This window comes from Enhydra lutris, unplaced genomic scaffold, assembly GCF_002288905.1.
Source record: "Enhydra lutris kenyoni isolate GAN:26980312 unplaced genomic scaffold, ASM228890v2 scaffoldscaffold14, whole genome shotgun sequence".
Classification (NCBI taxonomy): domain Eukaryota; kingdom Metazoa; phylum Chordata; class Mammalia; order Carnivora; family Mustelidae; genus Enhydra; species Enhydra lutris.
In genome coordinates this window covers 19,906,042-19,933,844 of record NW_019154098.1, presented here as the reverse complement: position 1 = coordinate 19,933,844, position 27,803 = coordinate 19,906,042, and the positions used below count along the sequence as shown (strand labels likewise).

Genomic DNA, 27,803 nt, shown 5'->3' with positions numbered 1-27,803 from the left:
GGATGCCTGGGTTCTGGAGGTGGCCCTGCCATGACCTTACCCAGCTGTGCCTGCCACGTCGGCACATCGGCTTCCTCAGCACATCGGCTTCCTCGTTCATTCATTTAAAAATATGTACTGGGGAGCCATGGTATGGACCCAGGATACATGGGGGAGAGGGGTTCCTAGGGATATGAAAGACGACCAAGATGTTTTTCCACATCCATGGAAAATCTAGAGAGAATTTTTTTCTATAAATAGGTATAATAAAAGGCAGAATGTGAGAAATGTCTTAAGGGAAAGACAATGAAGTTGCTATGAAAGCCCCACTGAGACAGAGAGACAGAGAGGGAGATACACCCTGAACTGATGGGATAGGGAGAATCGTGCCTGAATGAGGCAGCATTTGCCTTGGATCTTGAGATGTGGGTGTGATTTCTGCCCACAAAGACAGGAAGAGGGCATTGATGGGGGTTGTGGTTAAGACATAAAGTAAACACAAACCACCCCATCTTTTATACATTTTAGAATTTTTCAACTCTTTCTCTTACATCATGGCCACTGCCACAGTTTTATTCTGACCTCTCTTCTTTTCTCACAGAGTTTATCACGGCCAGCCCTAAGTGGCCCCCTTGCCTCTGCTTTCACTCTGGTCTTGTCCATTCCCCAGGTGCTGAGTGATCCTTCTAGTACATCTTTGATGTGTCATTCTCTGCCTTGAATCTCCTCACTGGATCCCGGTAGCCAGAGGATGGGTCCCAAATATTCAGCCAGGTATACATGGCCCTTCATGATGGTCCCGATCTTGACCTTCCGACTGGCCTCCCACCGTCTCTTTGTTTGGAGTTGAGTCCCCTAAAATTATGTAGAGCTGCCCCAACACATACCATACCATTTCACACTTGTTTAGCCTTCAGAACATCCGTCCATTCATCTGAGCTGGTTTCTCCTCCTTTCTCGCCATGCTGAGTTTCTGGCTAGTCTCTCTTTAAAGCTGGGTACTTCCTGTGTGAGGCGCCACTCACCTCTTCAGGCTGAGACCATGTCCAGCCCTCCAATGAAATGATCCCTTCCTCAAGGGCAGAAATGTCATCATACTCATGTACTCACATGTTTTTGTTCCTAGTTTCCAGCTCCATTTCATAGAGGGTTCTTAATAGGTCTTCGTTAAAAGAAAGAAAGAATGGGGCACCTGAGTTGCTCAGTTGGTTAAGCCTCTGCCTTCGGCTCAGGTCATGATCCCAGGTCCTGGGATCGAGCCCTGCATCTGGCTCTCTGCTCCATGGAGAGCCTGCTTCCTCCTCTCTCTCTGCCTGCCTCTCTGCCTACTTGTGATCTCTCGCCATCAAATAAATAAATAAAATGTTAAAAAAAAAAAAAGAAAAAAGAAAGAAAGAAAGAATGAAGGCATATTTGCATTCTAGTTAGTCTGATGTCCTAGGGAATATTAGAAGATTATCTCTCCATGGTCTAATGTGGGAGACCTTTAGAGCCGAGCTAGGATGTTTTGATTTGTGTTAACAGACATCTTTAATATGTAGGACTTGGACCATGATGAGATCATTCCTCTTCCCTCAGCATTAAAATTCTGTGACTTTATGAATGTAGCTACTGTAGTTTCATTTCTTTACATTTCAAGGGTTCCTAAAATTGTAGGAAAATGTGCCTTTTTTCTTGCCCACATCTACAGAGAATTTGTGTTTTCCCTCAAAGCGTACTTTGGTGGAGTTATGGACCTGCCCTTGCTCTGGAATTTTTATTTTGTTTTTGTTTTACTTTGCAAAAATCAAAGGAAAGATGTTAGGGACATTGGAATAAAAAATAACTTCTTGTTGTACAGATATTCTACTAAATGGATCTTTCACTGAGACCGCCTAACTGTGTCCTGTAGCTACCAAAATGCCAGCATCAGGAGGCTGAGTTTGAGGAATTTCAGGTCAGATTAAACACATCCATCCCTATGTACCAGAAGGGGCTGATACTGTGTGCTTTTTCTTATCACTTGGGTTCACCCTTTAACTTCTTTTTCTAAGTTTTAAACATTCCAAGGAAGCAAATTTAATAAACGATAGCTAGGAATGGAGATGTCAAATAGTGTATTGGTTCAGGAAAAAAATATTTGATACCAGTTGTTTTTAAGAAATGACTCAGGTTAACACCAAGTTCTGAGCCATTAGGGTTAGCAGGGAGGGACTCCTGATTGCTTTTTTATTATTGTTTAGCTAGGAAATGGAGTTGAAGATATTGGATGGCAGAATTGTTGAATGGTGTTCTCATTCACTCTGCTAAAAGCACATTTGCTGGGGAGATCACAGGCTCTGGAGCCCAGCTGATTGGGTTCTGGTCCCAGAGTTTCCTTTTCCTCACTGTGGGATCATGGACAAGTTATTTCACCTCTTGGGGAATCATTTTTCTTATGTGTAAAGTGGAAATGGCATCTCCTAGGGTTGTTAGAAAGAATGAATTATATTGCTTTATAGGTATTTTTATAAGGATTAAATTAATTAATCTGATAAGGCTGTGATAGAGTTAAGTGGGTTGATACACTGAGAACAATGCTTGGAACATGAAAAAAAGCAGCTTCAGTGTTAAATTGCTAGTATTTACCAATAGTTTCTGAATATATTAAAAATGTGGAATATTTACTTATTTTTGTTGCTGATTTTTGGGTTTTGTTTTGCATCTAATGCTTGAAAATCTGCTTCCACTAAAGATTTATTTCATGGTAACATAAGTAGCTCTTTTCTCCAGTTAGACCTACAAGGGGACATTATTGCATCTTTGGGGATTTGGCCACATGTAGAGCCTAAGACATGAGGAGGACAACAGCAGTACATCTATATCTCTAAAGAATTGTGAGCGAAGGATGCCTTGTAAATCTTACTTTTGCAAACAGTTTCTATAAGGGAAATTGGATACTTTCTAGCAGAATCAACTCTTGGATACTTTTTAACAGAATCAACTCTTTATCTAATGGTCTAGAATGCCTGAGAATGTCTTTTCAGTCAAGGCAGTTAAAATAAAGCTGCCATCCAGACTTGCAGTAAAATTCAGCCATTCATTCATTCGGTTAACATATCTTTGCGCACATGCCCAAACACAGTCCTAGGAATTGGGGAGACAGGAGTTTGTGAGTTAGACATAGACTGCCTATGGAATTTACATGCTGAGAATAGTTATAGAGAGCATATGTTTTCTTTGTAGAGTTCGAGATTCTCCCCTGGCAAGTCCAGCTTTGTATTTTTCATAAAGTCTGTTCCACGTGCTACCTCATTCCAAAAAATGATGACATTATGAAATGCTAACACATTATCCTTGTAAGGAACCCCAGAGACCATTTAACTTAATGGCCTGATTTTACAAAGAAGCTCAAAGAGTTTAAGTGGCTTAGAGATCCTATCTCATTTATTTTTTCCCCAAAATATTAGTGTAAAAATTTTCAAACAAAATTCAAAGGATTTAGAGTGAATGCCTATATACCCAGCATTGAGATTCCACTATTGTATGTTTGTGTATGTATTTTTCAATAATGTTCCCTTGGGCTTTGTTGATTATTGATCTCATTTGTAATCTAGAAAAATTATCTTATGGTACACTAAAGGGTGGATTTATTCTTCTAGTTGAAGTCAGTTAATATTTTTCTTCTCACTTTATTAACAGAACAAAAGGAAGCTCAAGGTCAGAGGAAGTAGACAGCAGTCCTAGATTTATAAAGACTATTTCAATTTAATATTGGACTTAGTTGAATGTTTGAGTAAATCTTTTATGCAGGATACAGGCTAGGTAGTTCTAGAAATACAAAGTAATATAAGTTATGTCTTCCAGTTTTAGAGATCTTACCATCTACATAGAAGAGAAATCCATGGGTTGACTTGTGACTAAGTATGCTGGAGAATAAAAAAAATGCAGTGTCATATCACTGGTAGTTGAACTAAGTGCTGGATTAGAATAATCCTACTGTTGCTACTTAATTTATAACATTTATGTTTATAAATACTATAATATTTTTCTCACATTTCAAATGTTTTCACACACTGAGTAGATCAGGTCTATGAGTCGATCATCAGGTCTATGGGAGTGTGAAAGTGCCATTTTGAGGAGTAGAAGATAGGGAGGTTGGAGCTAAATAACAAAAGATTTTGAGTTCAAGAACCAACTTTGTCACTTGGATGTCTAAGAATCGCCAGGTGATTCAAATAGAGGAAGAGCTGTGGTCACTCTTTAGTCGCTGCGTTTTTAGGTTGAGTGCTGGTGGTCTCTGGTTATGTGGGGAATCGGGTCATGGAACAGAAGGAATGGCTACGAGAGATTGCAATCCAAGCAAGTGTGTGCGTGTGTGCGTGTGGAATAGACACACACGATGCAAGGAATAGGAAAGATAGAACCAGTGGTGGGCTCAAGCTGCTTGCACCTGCTTCTCTTCCTTTCTCAACTCTGTCTTCATTGACAGCACACGGGCAGCTTGAAATCAACCACGAAAGATAGATTTACACCTCCAATAGCAGCAAACTCTGCAAGTCAGGGCATCTTATTTTTCCAGAAAGCCAATTTACCTGCACGCCAATGGTGTGAAACCAGAATTTTGAATTTGGGTGACTGTTAATTGAATAGAGATTCTGGAGAAGATAGTTGGTTGGGAGCTGTTGAGTTTATTGTAACAACGGGGAACCGTCTGACAATGTGGGTAAATTCCATCTGTAAAGGCTATTTGCTACCCTTTTAGAAGAGGCTCTAAAAATGTTATTCAGGGGATCTGTTATGTTGCTTCAGAGTTGAAACAAAAAGATGAAATGCTCTGAAGACACATGTTTTGCTTATTAGTTTAATTTCATTACAGAAACACTTGAAATCTCCATTATTTCTTCAGTAAAAATTTTTACGGTAATAATACGGTTTCTTACGGGTCAAAGAGTAGCTAAGCCACAAAACAAAATAATAATTCAGCTGAGAATTTGCATTAATGCAAGTTCCCATTATCAGGGAGAATCAGGGAGAAGAAATGTATCCTGTGACATGGACAGAAAGCGGAAGTATAGGATTCCACAAATCTCATCTCTTACCTGAACCCTTAGGATGGAAGATCATTTACTTTCTTCGAAAGATAATCATTTAAAAATGGAAACAATGTAGCTATTCAAAAGAGGCTTGTAAAATAAATCATGAACCATCAGTAGAGTACAATTCATGGAGTGGTGGTTAGGGCGGAAAGGTGTGAATGACCTGTTCGGTGAGATGACGTCACAAAGCAGTATCTCTGCCTGATCTCAGTTTTGCATGAAAAAATCCTGTGTTTACGTATTCAAAGGCTGGGGGAGTAAAAAGTTTAAAAGAGCTTCTTCTGTTTGCTGTTTGCTTATTTCTGTTGTGTATCGATCTTTGCTGCAGAACCGTGAGAGCCAGGAAAAACATCTTAATAAAATAAGAAAAGATCCACTTTCATTACAGCCAGCTGAAGGCAGTGTTACAAGTAACTTGACAATTTTAATTTTTTACAGGGTATCCCCGGAGCCAAGGGAGAGCGAGGAGAAAGAGTGAGTATCTTCTCGCTCTGTTTACCAGGCATAGCCAGCTGCACACCTTGTGTTGCATAAGCGGGAGACAGGATGGCTGTTTACTACCATGACTATTACCATCGTGACTGTCCATCACTCTGATTCTGTTTCCTCTCTCCTCCCTCCCCTCAACCCACTGGACTGCAGGCACGCTGTCAGGTGGAAAGACACCCCATGGGCTGGAAGTCAGGACAGCTGGTTTCTAGTTGCCTCTCTGCTACCATTCAGCTAGATAACCTCGGGCCCTTTCTTTAAGGTTAAAATGGAGAGAATCGAACTCCAGTAGCTCCGAAGTGGATTTGATGGCAAAATTATATCATGGACGTAAAAAGGCTTGAGAACATTAAAAACTCTCTACAGATGCCCGTAGTAGAGTGGGGCTTGTGTTCTCCCTGATGGGCCGACATTAGCAGCCGATGGCAGACGCAGAGTCAAGGCAACCAGTTGGAGAACTTAAATCAGTTTCTTTTCGGGACCTTCTCTCTCTTTTGAGAAACTGTGCTCTGGCTCATAGAATTGTGCTGTCGCCTGTGGTAGAAGCAACCGTGACTTTGGGCTCATCCAGTCACCTCTGTGAACCCTTGGGCAGCATGTTTAACCGTTCATCTATAAAATGGGTTTAACGTCTTTCCTTGGAGTTGTTGCTAATATGACCTAAGCCACTGCCTGAGAAAGTGTTAGATTTTATAAGCTCCGAAGAGTTATTAGTGGGGTATTCAACATATATGGGTTTGTGTCAAAACTATGAAATTTTTTTAGAATCTAGGACCAGAAAGACTTGATTTGTCATTTAATGCAGGTTCCCAGGAACCTTGCACCATGAGTGTCAAATCGCTTCCTCCTCGCCTGCTCCGTGGGGGCCAGTCCTATGCTGTGGGAGCCAATGAGTGGGGAACAGGGGGTCGAGTCAGAGCTGCATGCCGGAGTACAGCCATGGGGCTGGGCTTGCGGCCAGTTCTCAGAGGATGCTTTCTTCTCACGCAGGGGGACCTGCAGTCTCAAGCTATGGTACGAGCGGTGGCGCGTCAGGTGTGCGAACAGCTCATCCAGAGTAAGTACATCACGGTGTCCAATGTCATTCTCTGTCCCTTGTCCAAACCAGGATCTGCCTTGCCCAGAAGTTAGTGACTCTGGAAAACACCACAAACACTTGGTCTCGGTGCAGATAAGTAAGCTTTACACATGGTCATAATTAACCCAGGTAAGAGGTCAGCACAGATCACCCTGGAGTCCTGTATCCTTGTCACAGACACCCACATCCTCTGCGGCATCTGTCCAAGAGCTTTCCTTTGGCCCATGTAGATTTAACTTAGCAGCCCAGATCAGATCTCTTATTTTTCCTTGTCTTGAAGTGGATAGTGTTTTTTTTGGCTCAAGTACTCGGCGCTTGAAAGTTATCAGACTGAAGAATGAGAAGCTGCTTTCAAAAAGATGATTCATGGTGTTTTCTGTCAACTCACTAGATTTCAATCAATACCTGCTTTTTAAAATCCTTTTCTTTTGGTTAGCCCAAGATCCTTTGCTTCATTCTTTTTTTAAAATTTATTTAAATTCAGTTAGCCAATACATAGTGCATCATTTGTCTCAGATGTAGTGCCCCATGTCTTCGTTTTCAACTTGAACTTGCCAGCTGCACTGTATTTCAAGTACTGGTTTGTGTTCATTCACTTGCATACCCACCCGTTTTGGGATTCCCCCAGGCCCACAGACATTTTGTCTCAGGAATCCTACCAGAGGGTTACTAGTGTGGGCCCTTTGCCAATAATTTGTTCAATTCCAGAAAGATCTAAGGCCAGGTAGAGATGAAATAGTCAAACCCTGCCATCTCTCGTCTAGCTCTGGGTTGAGCCTTATACTCTGGAAGCAAGCCACTCCACCTTCATTACCCGAGTGACTGTCTTAGCTTTGGATGGTTATGTTTTTTTAACCCAGGAATGTCTGGGAATCCCATAAGTGTCGAAGAAGGTGTAATGCCTGGTTCCCAAACCCCATGCATAGTAGATAAACCCCGATCTCATCTCTGGGAAGACACTGAGTGAAGGTGCACGTCGGCTTGGGAGAGCTCTCATCAAGACATAAGTTGTGCAAACCATGTGCAAAGTTGTCATCTTCCGACATAACAGTAATGCTCACTATATTTTAACTTTATTTCATTTATATTACATTGCCCAAATTAAATGTGTGTATCTCAGGGAATTGACCAGTTTTAAATAAAACTATTCGAGTTTCATGCCAAAACAAGATCTTTAAAAACATAATAAATTATAAAAGCTAACTTGAACATCATGAAAGCTAAATTGAACATTGAAAACATCCAAAGCTAACCCGTACCTTGGATTATTTTGTAGGTTTCTCATTTCAAGTATACAGTGTAAACCAACAGGAAATTATTTTAAGGAAGCCTGGGGGTTAAATCCAGATGGGACTGATGGGCCACAGTATGTGGGAGATCTCACAATAGTTGCTGTCATATTCCACTGTAGAATAAAAATCTTATATAAATATATGATCATTTAAGACATGCCCTAAAAATTGAGAGTTCAAAATTGCATTTCCCCCAACTCAGGAGTTCTCGGATTCTTGTGAATGACTTCAAGGAAATGGAAGCCAGCAGGGAGTGATGCAAGGAAGCTGACAGAAGCCTGTAGAATAGGGAGGCCCTGTTTGTAGCTGCAGCTGGGAGAGAAGAGATAGAAAAGTTTGCACACAACTTTATGAGCAAGACCCAACCTTCCCGGGGACTATGCCTGGCACCTCAGCCCCCTTCCCTCGTGCTGCTTCAGTGTTCCTTTGTGTTCCTTATTCCATTGCTTAGGATTCTCTTCAGAACTTGATTCACTGGTTAGCATTTAATTCCTCACATGCTCCGTTATCTGGTTTTTAGTCCGGAGCCAATCAGAAGAATTACAGGAAAGGTGAAGTGGGAAGCTGTGTTAGACCATAGTGATGAGAGCTAGAGAAGTGATAAAGGGGGGCCTCTTGTCCAGGGGAGAACCTAGAAAAGCAGATGTGGAAATGTCGACTGCACCCAGACAATAGTGGACATGCCTACAGATGCCCCCCGAGTCATCAGTTTCAGTGGTGGTCCTATGCTTAAGAAGGCATTGAATGGGGCACCTGGGTGGCTCAGTGGGTTAAGCCTCTGCCTTCAGCTCAGGTCATGATCTCAGGATCCTGGGATGGAGCCCCTCATCAGGCTCTCTGCTCAGCAGGGAGTCTGCTTCCCCTTCTCTCTCTCTGCCTGCCTCTCTGCCTACTTGTGATTTTTCTCTCTGCTAAATAAATAAAATAAAATCTTAAAAAAAAGAAGGCATTGAATATATTTTAGAAATAATCCCTCTAAAAATGGTTACTCTTCTTTATTTAGATTTGCAGGTTTGAAAAGGGATAGTTTATCATCTAGAAAATTCACTCATGTGGGAAAATCTTATCTCCTGATGTTGCCGGAAAACTGAGGCGTTATGGTATCAAGCACTTTACCAATGTGTACTTCTGATTATTAAAATACGTTCTTCCAGGCATAACTGAGTTAAGGGATTATAGGAGGGAGAGCCAGATTTTTTTAAAAAATAAAGCTGGTGGGAGTATCTGCAGCTGGGACCCAAGGAAAGGTTCCTGCAAAAAGTCTTGGCAACGGAGAGTCAAACTGAAACAAAACACTTGTCTGGGGGTTTGTGAGCAAGAGGGTGTAGCAGGCTTTGTGGGTTGGAAAAAAGACAAATAAGTGGGGGGGGCTGTTGCTAGAGAAAAGGGGCAGCTGGGTGAGGGTTTAGGGGTCAGATAAATGTTGGGGGTGAAGATCAAATTTATGACTTCTGCCCATGCTGTTTACTGAGATGCTGATGTGAACTGTGGCATTCCAGACACTTGAGATGCGCCTTGAAAACAGTCCAGCTGTTCATATCATCCAAAGTAAAATGTCATCATTTTTAAGTTGGAAATCAACATATTTCAGAGGGGTGTGCTTTTCCTCTTGCGGTTGTCTAACAGAATGGTTTGGAATCTTGACAGATAATACTGTCGGTCTTCCCTTCTGTGTGACAGTTCACTGAAGGATGTCTCTGCCCTGTGTGTCTCAGGTCACATGGCCAGGTACACGGCCATCCTCAACCAGATTCCCAGCCAGTCCTCATCAGTCCGGACCATCCAAGGGCCTCCTGGAGAACCTGGCAGACCAGGGTCACCGGGAACCCCTGGTGAACAAGGACCCCCAGGGACGCCAGGCTTCCCAGGAAATGCAGGCATGCCAGGGACCCCAGGAGAACGAGGTAAGCTGAGTCACCTCTCTCATTGGAACGCCACTGAGGTGTGTACAGGAAGCACGGTGTAAACAGTGGTGCTTATACAATGATGACATCCAAAAGAATGAATGTTCATTAACGCCACCCATCCATTCTCCAACTTACTTATTTATCCCCAAGACTGAGTCAGTTGAGTAAACTACAAAGTATTTCATCAAGAGCCATATCTATTCCTATGAAAAAGGAGGATAAGGACCCCCAACTCACCTCTCAGAGACTTTTGAGCAAATGAGAGAAAGGTGTCCCCTCTAGATGGAGGAATTAAGAACAGGTGCCCCTTCCAGGTGGAAGAATTAGAAAATGATGCCCTCCTCTGGACAGATATGGCATCACGCATATGTCATGGTAAGCCAAGAGCTCGCTTCTGAGGTTTGATGCTTTTTTTACGCAGTACCCATAGTGGGCAACAGTCGATGGCAGTCCTCAGGTGAGTCATAGGTCATATCGACATATGATTTACATATGCCTAAGTAGACCATGCCAGCTATAAACTTCAAATGAAAATACTGTTCGTGGTTCATCTTCCTATATTATATTTTAAATATAATATAAAGTAAATATTTCATTTAATAGTCTTACTGGCCAATGTTTTGTCTTTCCTACCAAAGTTTCTTAAAAATAGAAATCCTACTTAGCCTTTTCTGTTTTCCCATACAGGTCTTAGCAGTGTTGCATAGTACAATAATAAGACTTTGATTGAATTTCACCCAGTTCTATAATTGACTCCAGAAACTCCAGAAACAGATTAAAGAGATGTGGGAAATTGGGATTACATATGAACCACAAAGAAAGTGATGGGCAGTAAGACAATGGACTACAAGTATTTTCTAAGACACCATTTTCTAGAGTGCAGATCTGGGGAAAAGCTAACTCTTACCTATTTGCCATATGAATCCTGTTACTTTTGTGACCTGGGTAGGAAATGCTTCTTTTATCACACTTGGAGATGTGACATGCGGATTCCAAAGTTAGTATTTCATAGTTTGTTCTTGATCAGTGCTAACAGGCCGCACGCATTCCTGCCTCTACGCTTTCATGGGCCTCCTTCCCCACTTTGGAAATGTCCTTTGCTTTCTCTGTCTCAGGTGTTCTTACTCTCCGTGCAAGGCTCAGCTGCACTTCTGTTTCAGGAGTGACATTTTTGTTGATTGCCCCAGACCACACAGTAACTCCACCCCTCAGGACCCCTGAGCACTGATTGTCTTTCCCACCCATTTGAGCACTCCTCTGGGGTAGGTGAACAGCTCCATGGCCAAGAGCAGGGGCAGCTCTGAGCCGCATTGCTCATGGTAGGTCCTCCCTCAGTACTTGCTGCTCTCATGGCAATCCAGTCCTGGTTTCCCTTTCTGAAGGTGCTTCCCGTGCCAGGACATGAAATCAGCAGATGTAGAGAAGGGCATGGTTCCCTCCCAGCGCATGGAAGACCTGGCCGCCGGGCATCCTTTGACGGTGTCGGTGATGGATCACCTGTGACACAGGGGGCGCAGAGCCCGTGCCTGAGTCATTCTCATGAGTCACAAGGTGTGTTTGTTCTTTTTGGAAGTCCTCTTCTGGTTCTTGCCAGACTGAGTCTTTCCTGCTCTGCAAGAGGACTTGAAGGCTTAGACAAGAGGAAAATCTTTCAGGAATTCTCAAACAGTGGCCCAGGCCGCCATTGAAATAGGAATTTCCATGGTATAATTTTCTGACTACATATATCTATATATATGTATTTGTAAAGAGTGTAGTAGACAAAGCAGAATCATGTCCTGCAAATTCATGGAGGATGACGGTGAGACAGAAAGTGAGACAAGCCCTTTGGGCATGAGGGAAAGTGATTTTTAGATGATCACCAATGGATGGTAATGGTTTTGTGTTTAAGGTCGGGGTTTCTAGGTCAAGGCCCAAGGGACTTTTCGTTCCTAGCAAAGAATTTCAATCCTGTTGCAGTTGGGATTTTTGCTGCAAGGAAGACGATGATTTTTTTGTTTGTTTGTTTGATCTCATGGTCCAAATACCCAGAAAGTATTGAGAGACAGAAATATCTACTTTTTCACTAAATCAAAACAATAGAATTTTAAAACTAAAGACACTTCAGCCTTCTTTTCTCCTCACCCTCATTTTGTCATTTTGTGTAAAGAAAGCCTATGAAGATACCAAGGTCCAGGGAGTCTTGAAACCAGCCAACATCAGGACTAGAAATAAAAATCAAAGATCGTGGGATTGTTGTTGTTGTTATATAAAATAGGATTATCACACTGCTCTATGTAATATAATTTTGAAAGGACACTATATTATATAAATATAAAATATATTTTATTTTATATTTAAACTATAAAATAAATAAGCATTTATTTTATATTATTTATTTATTTATTTATTTTATAGATATATATAAAATAAATAAGGAAAAATAAGTATTATTACTCAGCAGTGTATTTAGACAAATGCTAAACTACAAAAGCAAGGCAAAAAGAAATGTAGTGTTGAGTACCCTGGCCCAGGGTGTAAGTGAACCTCACTTTCTTCTTCCCATGTGTCTCACGTAAGTCTACCGATAAGAAATGCACCACTCCATTGACTTGGCTAATTTTTCGTTAGAAGGGCTCCATCTGATTTTCCTATTAGAATTTTTCAAAAATTTTTAAAGTAAGCTCTCTGCTCCGTGGGGCTTGAACTCATGACCCTGAGATCAAGGGTTGCATGCTTCAGTGACTGAGCCGGCCAGACGCCCCTAATTTTTCAGAAGTTTTTTGAAAAATACATATACAGGATGTACAGTAAGAAATATATTTTGCATCGTGATGTCGTATTATGCACACAAACTTGTCAAACTGAGGCAAAAAGCAATACTACTCATCCTCACTACGGTTTCCTGTTTGCCTCTGTTCAAAAGGCTGAGGGGCAACCTTTTATTTTATGACCTTGGTTCAAGCACATTATTATTAACTCAATCATTGTCATTGAACTAGCCAAAGAATATGCATTTTGGGGAACAGAAAAGGAATTACAGGGGCGCCTGGGTGGCTCAGTGGGTTAAGCCTCTGCTTTTGGCTCAGGTCGTGATCCCAGGGTCCTGGGATCGAGCCCTGCATCGAGCTCTCTGCTCAGTAGGGAGCCTGCTTCCCCCTTGCTCTCAGCCTGCCTCTCTGCCTACTTGTGATCTCTCTCTCTCTCTCTCTGTCAAATAAATAAATAAAATATTTTTAAAAAAAGAAAAAGAATTACAAATACTTGCCCCCTATCAGCAATGTGACATAAAGACTGTTCTCGACTTTCCTTCTCACCCAGCCGAAGACTGCATTCTGCCTACATCTGACTAGCTACCTCCTTCTCATTTACCCTTTGTCTCCTTTAACTTAAAGTATTTTTTAAAGATATTATTTATTTATTTGACAGACAGAGATCACAAGTAGGCAGAGAGGCAGGCAGAGAGAGAGAGAGAGAGAGGAGGAAGCAGGTTTCCTGCGGAGCAGAGAGCCCGATGCAGGGCTCGATCCCAGGATCCTGGGATCATGACCTGAGCTGAAGGCAGAGGCTTTAACCCACTGAGCCACCCAGTCGCCTCTTAAAGTATCTTTCATAAGTTTGTGGGGAATAGCCGTTTCGCCATGTTCTCACATGGATCGCGATATTACAGAATCCTTAGAACGTAAGGAACTGAAGGACTCCCGCGGTTCACGTTGTTCATCTAAGGCTTGAACTCCAACTTGGACGTGTCTGATTATGACCACCCAGAAGTAAAGAGGTTCCATCTGCACAAGCATGAGCAAGAGGTTATGCAGCCCAAATTCTCACCTGCTTTTTCTTGCCACTTATACCACGTGGCTCATGCTCAGCAAAGACAAGCTCTTCTCCCGTGGGCTACAGTTGCCTGTCCCCACGAAATACGGCATTGCCTTCAGGTAAGGGCTCTATATCCTGGCTTCCCAAGTTCACAAAAGCTATAGCATTCCTCTTCGGTACCCCGACCTGAAATAACGGAGTCCTGACGTTTCTGACCTGAACTCACTCTGCGATCACAGCCTTGGAGTGAGTCTGGCTAGACCCCAGAAGACAACTCCGTTTCCAATTCTGATCTTTGTGTAATTGTTTCTGGATGATGAATCTCCTATTTTCTTATTCCATTGATTGAAATGTTCATATTTCACACTGGTGTCTTGAACCATATATTATTAACCCAGTCAAAAATCAGTTGGTTGGTCTATAGTTGGCCAAACTGAATTTCTTTATTTACTTGAAAAGAACAGGGACAGTTTCCTGATTTCAGTGTTTCTGCAACTCCTTCAGTTTCCATCATTCTCCAAAAAATATTGGCTCACAGGAGCCATCCAACTGAAGATTTTCATGATCAGATTATACATCCATAATTTACTGGAATTTATATCTGATTTATTTTGTACAATAAATCAGTAAATATTTATTGAATGCAAGGTTCATGTAAGTCTCTTGGGTTGACAGGATGTGAGATAATACTATTTATTTATGGCTTTCACTTATTAGGCACTAAATGTATCTGCCAATATTGTGTCCAGTCCTATATACACACTCTCTCCTTTGGACAAAAAATAGAAGACATGGTTTGGATAAGGAAGGAATGTGGAACATTACTAAATGTGCACATTGGGAGAGTGAATGCAAAGTGAGTTGTGTAGAAAGTAAATGCTGTCAGAGGTCAGTATTAGCTCCATTTTTTATTATTTTTTTCTAATTTTTTAAAAGATTTTATTTATTTATTTGTCAGAGAGAGAGAGAGACAGAGTACAAGTAGGGGGAGTAGGGGAGGGAAAAGCAGGCTCCCCACTGAGCAGGGAGCCTGATGCACAGGGTTCTATCCCAGGACCCTGGGATCATGACCTGAGCTGAAGGCAGATGCTTAACCCACTGAGCCACCCAGGAATCCCTAGCTTCATTTTTTTTTTAAGTTTTTATTTATTTATTTATTTATTTGAGAGAAAGAGAGAGAGCATGGGTGAGCATAGGAGGAGGGACAGAGGCAGAGGGAGAGAGAATCTCAAGCAGACTCCCCCCTGAGAGCAGAGCCCTATGTGGGACTCGATCCCAGGACCCCAAGATCATGACCTGAGCAGAAACCAAGAGTCAGATGCTCAAATGACCGAGCCACCCAGGGGACTCTAGCTCCATTTTTAAGTGATGAAACTGAGGCTCAGTTAGTTTTTCCGTTTACCCCACTGGACCATAGGGGACCAGAATTCAAGTCCACATCTGCGTGATTCCAGAATAGCTGTGCTTGTCCCCTCTGTCCTGTTGCCACCTTGGAATTCATAGTGTAGTGGGGGACTCCCATGGGAAAGGCCAGAACCGTGCAGGGTCTGGTGGACCCCATTTCCTTATGGCTCCTACTAACCACAATCCGTGGCTCAGTTCACACAAACAAGTCAACGGCTGAACTGACCAGAATATCACAGTGGGACGTGGTTGTATTATTGGCAAGCTCCCTGCACACTATGTTCTGGTTTGGGAGGGGCTTGGGACATCCTTGACCTGGCCAACGACCAACTTTGAGGTGATTTGTTGGATAAATATGAAGGTGGTAAAAATATTTTCCGTGATTATACATTTTGGCACCTGAAAGTTTTTCTAGAATTTTAGCATGTTCCCAGGCCATGGAAGAGTCCAAGTAGGGGAACTACCTGGAAGGAAGCTGACCATGGATCCAGCAGCTTGGGGTACATCTACAGAATTCTACTTCTACTATAACATCTAACAATAATAATTCAATCTTGTTTTCTTTGTGATATTTCAGAAGAGAAACTGATTTCACTTCACTGTTTGCAATGCTGCTTACTTGAGTAGCAGGATGGGATGTCATTTGGAGTATCAGTCTTACTGAAGTCAGGATCTGAACTTGGCCACTTACTAGCTGTGTAATCTTGACTGCTTAATCATAAAACTTAATCTTTCTGTATCTTCATTCATTCACCTAACCAGCACTTACTGAGCATCTACTACACATCAGGCATCGTACTGGGTGTTAATGACATAGTGGTAAAAAGGACATACATTTCCTGTGTTTCCTGTACCTGGCATGGACCCAGATATTAAATGCACTAACAAAAACTAAATGAATAGTTTCCTTTAGTGACATTAGTTGTAAGTGCCATGAAAAAAAAAAATCCATGATGCCATGCAAATGTAGAAGGGGTTCTGACTTACACTGGAAGTCAGTGATGTTTTAGCTGAGACCTGAAAGTTTAGGAGTTTGGCAGATCAATAAGAGAGTCAGAGGAGAACATTTCAGGCAGAGATAGCAATAACATATGCAAAGGTCCTGAGGTGTGAAAGGGCTTGAAACTCTAAAGCCATGATTCTCAAAAGTAGTCAACATATTGTCTCCTTTTCAACAGATAATTTACATCTCTTTTACTGTTCTGAAATGAAATTCACAGATAATACATATAACCTGCCTTCACACATAATTTAAAAAAATAATTTAAAAAAATACATACAACCTGCCTTCACACATAATTTAAAAAAAAAAAAAGCAACTAGACTGCCATCTAGTGTAATGTAAAGAAGTAAAGCTAAAGTAATTTCTACTTCAACTGTTTATTCCAGTATGCAAATTCTCAGCATGACTATACTAGAAACCTAATGAAGAAGTCAAAATGTATTTATATTAAATAATTACTGAGAATGCAACCATTACAAGTTCAGGCTGATGTAGCTGAGCTTTATCAACAATGGGTCTTTCTGCATTCATGTCTGTTTTGTTCACAGTGAAAATCATAAGAGCAAATACATCATCAGCATTATGCAAATAACTAAAATTATCTTCTACTTTTTCAGACATCTGTTCCTTGATTAACAGATCTCTTGGTTTTCCACTATATTTCTTTTTCCTACTGGGGCTCTCTCCAGAGAAACCTTATACTACTGACTATCTCCCCCCACCCACAGACAGTAGTGATGTCTTTATGCATGCTAGTGCCTAGAAAAAGTTGAGTGAAAATGACTGGGAGGTATCATTCCAAGGATTTTCCCTATTGGAATGCATTGTTTTCTATACATTCCTTAGCAGTTTATCCCTACTCTGTGGGATCAAATATTTGGGATGCAATATTAGCATTGAGGCTTAAAAAAAAATAACAGCATTGGAATGTCATCTTTAATCACAAGAAGATTTCATGTTTTTGATTAAGATCTTGATGCAAGGACAGTTGCCCCACTCTGTTGCCTGGATTAATTTTTTATTGTTCTCTGAGGATATAATCCTTGAATGACTTTATGAAGTTAGAAAATTATTCCCCTTGAGTTTTCACTGACACAAAAGACCAAATTTCTAAGGAGTGAATGTAAAGAAAGACAAGATTTAAGGATCAATTTTTGTATCAGTCCTAAGTCCTGTGTTTAATTTGAAGAAGATGGGCTTTGTTCCAGGAAATGAGAAAAAGGGGATGTGAGAAGGAAGAGAAGATGCAACACAACTGAGCCCCCTTCCCATCCCACCAGAGCAAACACAGGTAGAAAAGGAATCAGCCACGCTCCGACTGCTGGAAGTCAGTGATAACCCCCTTTGGAGACACAGAAATGGCAGTCAGAGTCAAGAAGATGCATATACCCAAAAGCTAACTCTGAACTCCCTAAGGTTCATTCCCCTTACCTGGGAATCAACAAGGCTGAGAAGGCTGGGTCTCAAGACAATTTGAAGCTGGGAGAGAGAAATTGGGTTCTTGCATTTGGTATTTCTGTGGTTGAAAAGAGCTGTTGGCACTGAAGATACATTTGGCTGAAAACTTTGGTCACAAATGCAGAATAAAAGCAAAGCAGTTGCCAGACAGGAATGCCTAGATGCTAAGCATCTGTGGAACTTCTCAATGTCTCTTTTATCCTGGTTTATTCCTGGAAAAATTATCTTTATGGGACAGATCAACTTAATTAAAGATAGAGGGTTGGCAGGGCTCTTATAATAATTGGCTGGTCTTCCCTGTGATGTTGTATTATCTTTGACATTGGCTTGCAAGAGACATAGTCTTTTCCTTGCTGTTAAAAATCTGCTGACGTGTTTGTTTCTTTCCTTATTCCCTGCATCTCATCTCCTGAGAGATGAACTCCAGAGAAGTAAAGGTAGCTTTCTCTTTTCTCACCCAGTCGTTAGGTGGTAAAGTCCAATTTGAATGTGCATTGGAAAAAGATTTTCTCTGAAGGTTTGATGTATTGTGTTTTCCTAATGTATAGTAACCCGAACGCATTGAAAAGGAATGCTTTTCCTTTTTCTTTGTTGTATCATCTTCTATTTTGTAAGGGTTTTTTCCCCCTCTGTTACAAACTGAGTCTTTGCATTCAACATGGCTGCAAAGAGAAGCTCTATGCGTTAATGATTCATTACTCTATAACGAGTTACCCTACAACTTAGCAACTTAAAACAACAAAACCTATATGATCGTGGTTTTCTGGGTCAGGGATTCAGGAGTGGTCTAGCTGGGTGCTTCTGACTCAGGGTCTTCCACGAGGTTGGTTCAAGATGTCAGCAAGGGCTGTAGTCCGCTTTGTCTTCTTTTCTTGCCATGAAAGCTAATATAATTGTTTCTGTAGCTTAAAATATTTTGAAACCCTTAATTGGGGGGCCTGTGTAGTAGATCTGATCAGATTCTTGCACTGGATTTCAGTCCCTGTCTGGGGTAAAGGGTATCGTGCTAGAAATAACCACTCAAGGTTAATGCCATCTCAGCAAGATATCTTCGTATGGTCCCGGTTCATATTTTACGCCTGACTTCAAGTATGTACTTTTTGCTCTAGCCAAATTGAACTGCTCTGTGCTCTCAGTATTAGTCAGCTTTCGCTGCATAACAAACCACAAACATCTCAGTAGGATACAACGATAAATATTATTCTTTTTTCCACCACATATCTATGGAAAACAGGGGCAGTTCTGCTCGGCTGGGGCTCTGGCTAGAAGGGCTAATAGTTTCCTAGAGTACGTAATCCTCGCGGCGGTGGCAGAAACAAATCACCGCAACCCAAGTTGCCTATTTCAAGCCTCTGTGCCTGTTGTTGCCTCTAGCGTCTCATTGGCCAAAACAGGTCACGTGGTCGTGGCCACGCCCAACTCCACGCAATCAGGAAGTACACGCGGCCCAAAGCAGGAGAATGCGTCAAGTCTGGCGCAGAGCGATGAGGAAGGGCGACTGCTCATTCTTCGTGCGTGTCTTTTCCTTTGCTGCTCCCTCCAGTGCAGATTCCCACTGTGCCCTATTCTTGTCCCAGTTCATGGGTTTCCACCTGCCCTTCCCACTCCCTAGAATCCTCTTTCATCCTCTGGCTCATTCATCCTTCAGATCGCATCTCTGGAGTCCCCGCTGCCAGACCACTCGTTCCTCCCGCGGTTTGTTTAGCCCGTGTGTTGGTTGTTGCTACCCTGCTCCCCTCCAGCTGAACCAGACTGAGTAAACCCTCCCCGAGCACATGCGCCGACCGCAGCAGTTTCTCATTATACTGTCATTGCTGGTGTCCTTGTTTGTCTTCCCCCTGGACTGTGAGTTCCTTGAATGGGGCTGTGCCTTTCATCTCTGCTTCCCCCCAACCCCTACCCCACCAAGAAGCCTGAACAAGAGCGGGGTCCGTCATCGGTGTGCGAAACGGGTCATTGAGCGCCCAGGTAGAATGCTTTCTTGACTTGCCTTTTAATGATGATTTCACCTCTGTGAATCCTGTCTCAGCAGTAAGGCTGCACGTTCCCCGGAGACCAAACGTAATGTGGATTTTCCCTTTATTTTTCATAATACCTGAAGTGCAGTAGTCATTTCGTGAATCATGAGTGATTTATGGTGTTGATTACTCCTTGGATAGTTTTTTGGCTGCCATTTGTCCTTCACTCTAGAGCCATGAAAAAAAAAAAAACAGAAGTCCATGTGGCTATAGGACATCAACTCGAAGACATCCTGTTAATAGACAGTTACTGCCAACTTGATAATGTCAACGTTTTCTTCAAGTCATTATTGTGTAAATTCAGCCAGTAAAACGGGGTGAGATTTTTAAATAGGAAAGATTTTTCGATTGGGTAGGAAATATATATAAAATAGCAAATACGTTGGACATTTCAGTGCTCACATTTTAGTGTGTCTAATTTAGATGTCTGGTCAAAAGATCAAGGGAGGTCCTGCTTATAGTGCCTCTGTGTGTGTGTGTGTGTGTGTGTATACAATATCTATATGTAAATATTGATAGAGGCAGACAGGCAGAGACAGACACTTTGTTTTAAATATAGGAATGCACTCAGCCATTTTCTAAATTTCTGGCCTTGAACATAAACAAGTAAAATGAAAATATAACATATACTAATTTAGATGATAAAACTAAAGCTGTTTATATTGGCTATAGTAAACCATTTTCAGTGAATTTTTTTAACAAGGATTTAAGGCAATAAGTACAATAAATAAGTATACCAAAATGCATTTGTATAGCTGAGGGAAAAACATACATAGAAAAGATATATTCATTAACTCTTAAAATTTTCATTGGTTCTAGATTTAACTGGATACAAGATGTATTTATCTTAATAGTGCTTTCTTCATGCTCATTATGAAGGGCTGCTGGTCCTAATGCCTTTTGTTTTAAACTCTGCAGACACTGACCTCATCCCAAGGCCCTGACACAGCTCTCTTCTTTTCCAAGAGTCAAGAGCATCATATCACTTTTCATTTCCGCAAGGAATGAAAACAAGCCCTAGCTCTAATTTAAATATCATCAGCTGGTTGAATATTCATGCCAAACCTGAAATGTTCATTTTTGAAGCCACAGAAATTAGCTCATTTTTTCTATTAAACTTTCAGTTGTTAATAATTTTCCTAACAGCCCATGCTGGAAATAATATAATGACATTGAAGGAGGATCAGTCAGAACTTGGGAGCTGAAACTGGTCGATGGGCATTTGGTCTGCTACTCTTATGCCCGTAAGATCATAGCATCAGTGTGCAAAACTGTGGGGACAAAAATCCAGGATTCCTGGTGCCAAATGTAATCCCTGTTAATTTTTGCCACGCACCCGCTGGTGGGACCAACCTGCGGACGGCTACACAGGGTTGGTGCACACTGATGGGACTGACCCCTTCATTCTCTCTTCTCCCTTCTCCCTCTGTAACCCCCATGCTGCCCCTTTCACCTCCCTTCTCCCTGCTGCACTTTCTTCCTCTCTCTCACTGCCCGGATATCAATGTATCTAATTTAGATGTGTGTGGTTGAAAGACCAGAGGGCCTCCGGCCAATATTACCATATCTCTAACTGATAGAAGAACCCGAAGTCCAAAATATCCTGTTGTCTTGATGTTGATCTGGTAGTGGTTCCTTTGACCACCGGACAGCCCTACTTAATGCTTCGACATGTTTTCCTTTGGCTTTGCTGGGAGACTAGCTCAGTGTTCATTGGTAGAGTTGAGCTCTGCCAGATTTCTCAGTCCACTTTACTAATTAATTGTTTTGTAGCACCCAGCAGGGCCAGATCCATGTTTTAAGGGGTCTGAGGCTTCAGCACTTTGGAGCTCCTCTTTGAGAAAAAGACGGTGAAGTTGCGAACAAAAAATTAGGTGGTATTGGAGGGGTCCTGCGCACACGAGGGGGAAGGGCCGTATCCAGATCCCTTCGTGTGTCAGGACCTGATCTAGACTGGCTTCTTATTCTACCACTCCCCGACCTGCTGCGGCCAGAGTCCTGCCAAACTGCTTGGAGTCCCCCAGGCACGCCCAGTTCTCTTTCATCTGCCGGCTTCTGTATGTGCACTTGCATCTGCCCTTCTTTGCGTGGCTGACGCCTGCTCTCCAAGACTTGGCTTCAAGGGTCAGCTGTATCTGAAAGCCCCCTGTGACTCCCCACGGACGCCTCGATTCTGTGCTTTCATGTGTTGTTGTAGCTCTTCTCACACTGCGTGATGGCTCTCCGTTTGTCCCTTTCCCTGCCACGAGGTGACTCACTACAGGCAGGAGGGGTCCTTCTGGCTCTGATGCTCAGAGCCTGATACTGGGACTGGACCAGGCAGTTTGCTTTCAGTCTGCCCTTCTCCCTCCTTTAGCGGTGCGTCAGTGCCTCTCCAGCCTCCCTTCCCCCACTGCTCCTGGAAAAATTCAGCCAATGGGAGCCTTTAAAAAGGAGTAGAGGGTTCCAGGGACACCTTGGTGGCTCAGTTCTTAAGCATCTGCCTTCCGCTCAGGTCATGAACCCAGGGTCCTCGGATCGAACCCCATGGTCGTCATGTTCCTTGCTCAGCGGGAAGCCTGCTTCTCCCTCTCCCACTCGCCCTGCTTGTGTTCCCTCTCTCACTGCCTCTCTCTGTCAAATAAATAAATAAAATCTTTAAAAAAAAAAAAAAATGAGGATTACAGGGTTCAAACAGGGTAGAAGTCAAGATATTTCTCCTCTCACCCTACACCTGGCTCCCCTGCAATTCTGGTTGTGGTGACAACTCTTACATGGCTCCTGCTTCAACCGGTAATCTCTCCCTCTGCTTCTAGATCCTACCAGAAGGTTCTAGGCTCTGGGTTCCAGTCCTACCATTTCTTCCCATTGCCCCCATACTCTTAAAGATGAGAGTGACTTCTTGCTCTTGCTGATTTATAAGTTGCCTTATCATTTTTAATTGGCTTCTCAGTCCTCCATCACCCATGTAAACAAACCATGTAAATAAGTCCCTGGATTAACTTCTCTTTGCCTGAACTATGTAGAGTGCTTTATCTTTCCCTGAGTCCTGAATTACCCTGTCAAAGTGGATGGGCCATTATTTTATTAAAAAGGTGACAAGAAAAGCTGTTGGCCATGGTTTGCAAAATGTGTTTACATTGAAAACAATCATGTATAATCGCTTCTCGGCCTTTTGGCCAAGATCAAGTGTGAAAACAATCATGTATTTTCCAATCTTTGTCCCCTTAGCCGAGACCTTAGCCAAAACATGGAGTCCCACGCGCTGGTACTAATGCTACAGGCCGAAAATGTAGAAATAGCAGATTCTGGAAATTGCATGAAGTATTTAGTGAATTATGTCCAATGAATCTGCCACCTTGTGGCTAGGTACCTATCTAGTACATTGCTTCCAGTAGGCGTTCAGACATATTCTGAATGGAAAGCAGACTGTGCTTGCCATTCATTGTCCGCATTTCCTAGGTAACAGACAATATAACAACATAGCCGAAGCCCTGTCTCGCTGTTTCTGGGACTTTTTGGTGCAGTGACAATGAAAGCATTGCCCAGCCTTTGCGTATCTGCCTGGGCATAAATCCTGGGAGTTGCTCGAAATGTCTGGGCTGAGAGACTAACTGTGCTCAATGGAGCAGCACGAGGCCCCAGTGTGGAGGGCTTGGTGTGGTGAGAGGGCAGAGAAATGAGTAAAATGTTTCTATTCAGAGACCAGCAGGCCTAAGGAAATAGGAAATGGACAACCGAGCGCCAGATCCTGGGCATGTAGTCAGCAGGAGCCAGAGAGGGCCACTCAGCATCAACCCTGAATCTTGCTCAGAGTAGAGGACAAGAATGCCAACCGAGGGAAGTAAGCTGAGAAAATGTGATAACCACAGGGCTGATTGCTGAGCCTGGGGCCAGAGCAGATGTGCAGACTGACCCAGCGCGCCTCTCAGGAAGCTTCAACTGCAAAGAACAAGACAAGACAAGTCGCCTGCCCACTTGGACTGAAAAGGCAGGGAGGGCAGTGGTTCAGCGTCTGGGCTTCGGCACCAAGCTGTCTGGGTTCAAATCGTGGCTCGTGCTCCTTCCTAGGTGAGGGCGGGTATCACAGCCTCCTTTGGGGTTAATAGTAGTGACTGTCCCCTTTGTTCTTATGCAGCCAAAATGAGCTCATGCATCCCAAGCCTCTAGCTTTTGGAATCGACTGCGGTCATTTTTAGACTTAGCTGATAAACTCACTGGCCACATTCTTGGTTTGTCAAAGACTGCAATAGAACTTAGGATTTCATTCATTCATTCATCTGCGTGACACGTATTTCTTAAGTGCCTTAGTATATGCCTGGAACTGGGAATGTAAGGAAGAGCTAGAGTGAACAGGTCTCTGCCTTTGTATACCAGTAAAAGAAAATATTGGAGGGTCAGTGTTAGGTTTGTGGTAAGGGAGAACCAGGGAGCCCTGAAATGGTTTCTAACGAGACTCTTAAAAAAAGAATGAATATGACAGAGGTACCTCTCTGTTGGGGGATGTTGACGAAGCAGGTGTAGGAGTAGAAGGTACATAGGAAATATCTGTACTTTCCACTCAATATTGCTGTGAACCTTGCAAAAAAAATAGATTTATTAAAATATTTTTAAAAGAAAGAACAGATGAATGGATGGATAATAATCATCTCTCTGATTATGCTAAATATTTTTGATAACTCAAAAAAGATTGAAGGTATTTTAATCTTATCTAAAATCATATTCTTGGAAAGTTAGAGCTTCATTTATATCAGCTATGCTTAGTTTTTAGAAATGGCAGAAATTTAATTATGATCGGTTATATTCATTGCTAAGAAACGCTAGCACTGAAACTGCCGCACGAGGAACTTGTTAGAAAAAGCATTGTTCCCACAAGGCAGGCATGTGAAAGTAAAAAGCAAAGCTCCGGGGTAAGGAATTTTGTTTGTTAATCCTTCAAAGGTCAGGCTTGCTTTTAACAGTCAGCTGCATGTTGGTGTAAACATGCAGTCATTCGGTTAGGTTTCTAGACCTTACTGGGCCACCTACCATGTGTGAGGTTTGGCTTGGATCCGACATTAACAGTAAAGAAGACATGATCCTTGCCATCAGCAGGCTCGTAGTCTTAGGCTAGGCGAACATGAGGACAAGCAATGCAATGGGTAGGTTCCAGAGGAGGCACGGACAGTATGGAATCAGAGAACTCATTCATTCCTTCAGTGAGTAAACAAGTAAGTATCTGTAGGTTTCATAGTATGTGGAAGACACTCTCACCGTGTCAGGGATACAGCCATGAAGCAGATCAATAATCCCAGTCCTCTTGAATCCTGTAGGCTTCTGCTCATTATGGTTGCAAGAAGCACTGGGCTGGGTCTTGAAGACAGAGAGGTATTTATGGAGACATCCAATGTGAAACGGGTGTTCCAGAAGGAGGGGATCCTATGCACTCAGGAGTCCCAGTGCCTTTGTGGAGAGAACACTGGCACTTGGCTCTGGTGACTCCATCTCAACACTGAAGGGCTCCACCTTCAGCCCTCACGAAGAGATTGATGAAAGAAGCCCTTATTATGGGTGATGATGGCATATTTTCTGTAAAGAAGGACTATGCCCAGATCTATTCATGGCCTGCTGACGTCTCACAGATGGGCGGACATTTTGGGACATCTGATTTCTTTCCTTTTAACCATGGCTTACAGGCTTCTCAAAAATATATGCAGATCTATTTTTAGAGAGCTGAGGTCTCTAAGCCTGGCCTTTCATTTCAGCCCTCATCTTAGGTCCTTAATTATTGATTTTTAACATGATTTTTTCATTCTAAGAAAAAGATTTACAACCAAACTCAGGTGTCATGGACACAAAGTTTCCTTCAGCTCAGAACCTAAGTGAATACATGGACAGATATTAATCTATTAGCCTACCTGTAGTTGGAATGGATCTTCATTTCAAGGATACTGAAATCTAAAATTACCTATTAGTATAATTATATCCTTAGAATTTTCTCGAGACATTTTGAGGGGCTGGGATATTTTTGTGAGACTCTTACTCTCTTACCTTGATTTGTAGTACAGGTAATATCAAATGCCACTCATTTTTTTCTACATAACTAGAAAATTGAAACAACCAGAATCCCCACTGCCCGATCTCCCCCATCTTTTGCTTTCTCAATGAAGAAGCAATGGATAAGTCAAGAAACTCTTTTTTTTTTTAATATTTATTTATTTGACAGAGAGAGGGATCACAAGTAGGCAGAGAGGCAGGCAGAGAGAGGGGGGAAGCAGGCTCCCCACTGAGCAGAGAGCCTGATGTGGGGCTCGATCCCAGGACCCTGAGATCATGACCTGAGCTGAAGGCAGAGGCCTAACCCACTGAGCCACCCAGGTGCCCTAAGTCAAGAAACTCTCACCAGAGAGTTATTTCTAAGAACACTTTCCTGCATGTCCTCTTCAGCCTCATGGACAGCATCTCCTACTTTGGAGAATCATCCAGAAGCCATGTTGTGAATGTTGATCCTTGAGTACCGTAAGGTCATGGGATGCCTCTGAGTCACCACACGCTTAATCACGAGCAGGCTGCCATTAGTCATCTGTGTATTTCATTGTGTTCTAACTCTTTAAAAATTAGTGGTTCCCTGTGGGGAAAGTGATTCTCATTCAAACAGAAGAAGAGGCTAAGTATGGTGGAGTACATTGGCAACTGAGAGGACACCTACCGGCTGAAAAGTGCTTATTCCAATTAGCCACTAAACTAAGAGCTAAACTGGTAGCTAATTGGGTAATAGCCAGTAGGTGTACCCAGGGTGCTTTTCTGTCTGAACAACTTGGTGAGCAATTGAGTATCACGCGTTGATTGGTCTGAGTATGCTGGGTGCTTTTTAAACTCAGATGAAATTGTATTTTTATTCTTGAGAAATTACTGTCTTCCCTCTGGGTTCCTAAGACAAGAGTCAGACCCAAAACAAGAGAAGGCCAAGTGCTCAGCGCCCGGCTCTCTCCCTAAAATACAGGTCTCTTGTGAGCTCAGAAAATACCACCTAGGCCACACAATAGGCATGGGTGTGGGGGAGGCCCAGCAGGGGGTGGAGAAGCACTGAGGACCGCTAACAAAGAAAGAGGACTTTTAAATTTTTTTTTAAGATTTTATTTATTTATTTGACAGAGAGAGGTCACAAGTAGGCAGAGAGGCAGGCAGAGAGAGAGGGGGAAGCAGGCTCCCTGCTGAGCAGAGAGCCCAATGTGGGGCTCGATCCCAGGACCCTGAGATCATGACCTGAGCCGAAGGCAGAGGCTCAACCCGCTGAGCCACCCAGGTGCCCCAGGAGGACTTTTTGAAAGGGGCCACATAGACCTTGACCCCAAAAGATGGACCCAAGGAACACAGCGGACCCCAGCGTTCATATCAACAGACAGTCGTTCTATGTGCCATGTAGCAAAAAGTATCAGCTGCTCACCAGTCTTTTTTAATTTTATTTTTCCAACTATTCCCCAAGCCCATATTACATGAACGCCTTTCTTTCTGGAAGTTATAAACCAAGATGTGAAAAGTGTCCCTTTTTGTTGTGTCTCTTTGTTTGTCTGGCGTGAATACACACCGCCTTTAGGAAGAGGGAGAAGTTACTTGTAATTTTAAACATTTTAAATCCCTGGCATGGCAGGGGTGGGGGGGGCTTCTCAAATTGGTTATTGTCATTTATTTATGTTTCCTTCCAGGCTTTGCCAATTCACACATAATTTCTTTGTGAGTCTAATCACATGCAGATGCATTGCCATTCTGCTACTTCAAAGCATTGTTGTACATGAAAAACAGGCACCAGAGACCTTCTGTGTTGTGAGCCTGGGTAACCGCCCCCCCAAACCCCAGATGATGCAACTCTCTCTGGGACGGGTGGGCCACAGTAGAGCGTGTTCTCACCTGTCCGGCAGTCTTGCGATAGCTGTTTGGATGATGAGGTGGCGGAGTGTATGTTTCCTTGTTATTTTGTGGGGCTTTTTTTGCCCATGAAAACGTATAGTTTGTTAATAGCACTGTAAATGATTTGGAAGAAGGAGTCTGCTCAGTGGAAAAGAAGCACGAATAGGTTTAGATTTTTATGAGGCTGAATCAGCCAAATCAAACACAGGCTTTCCCGAAGCTTCCAAGTTTTTAATGGAAACTCACGCTCTTCAGAACTTTGCTGCCTAATTATAATTCATGCCTTTTGCAGATACATTACAGGGTGGACCAAAAGGAAAATGTTAGCCACATTCACTTGTGATTTCTATTGTGTGACCGTGGAGCGCCAACTGCATACGTCCAATGGCCTGGTGCGTGTAAAGACACGGGCCAGATCCTGGCAGGCCAGACCCCTTCGGTAGGAAGGTGGATAGAC

At 42.6% G+C, this 27,803-nt stretch overlaps 1 protein-coding gene across 3 annotated transcripts in view; it reads left to right on the top strand.

Annotated features, from left to right (window-relative positions):
• LOC111146694 (collagen type XIV alpha 1 chain) overlaps nt 1-27,803 on the top strand; it is a 216,773-nt gene that overhangs the window by 185,088 nt on the left and 3,882 nt on the right. For all 3 annotated transcript variants that reach the window (XM_022502358.1, XM_022502357.1, XM_022502359.1), the window contains exons 43-45: nt 5,475-5,510; nt 6,516-6,582; nt 9,611-9,799. In XM_022502358.1, coding sequence (XP_022358066.1) covers nt 5,475-5,510; nt 6,516-6,582; nt 9,611-9,799 — 292 coding nt within the window. The remainder of the gene's footprint in view (nt 1-5,474; nt 5,511-6,515; nt 6,583-9,610; nt 9,800-27,803) is intronic.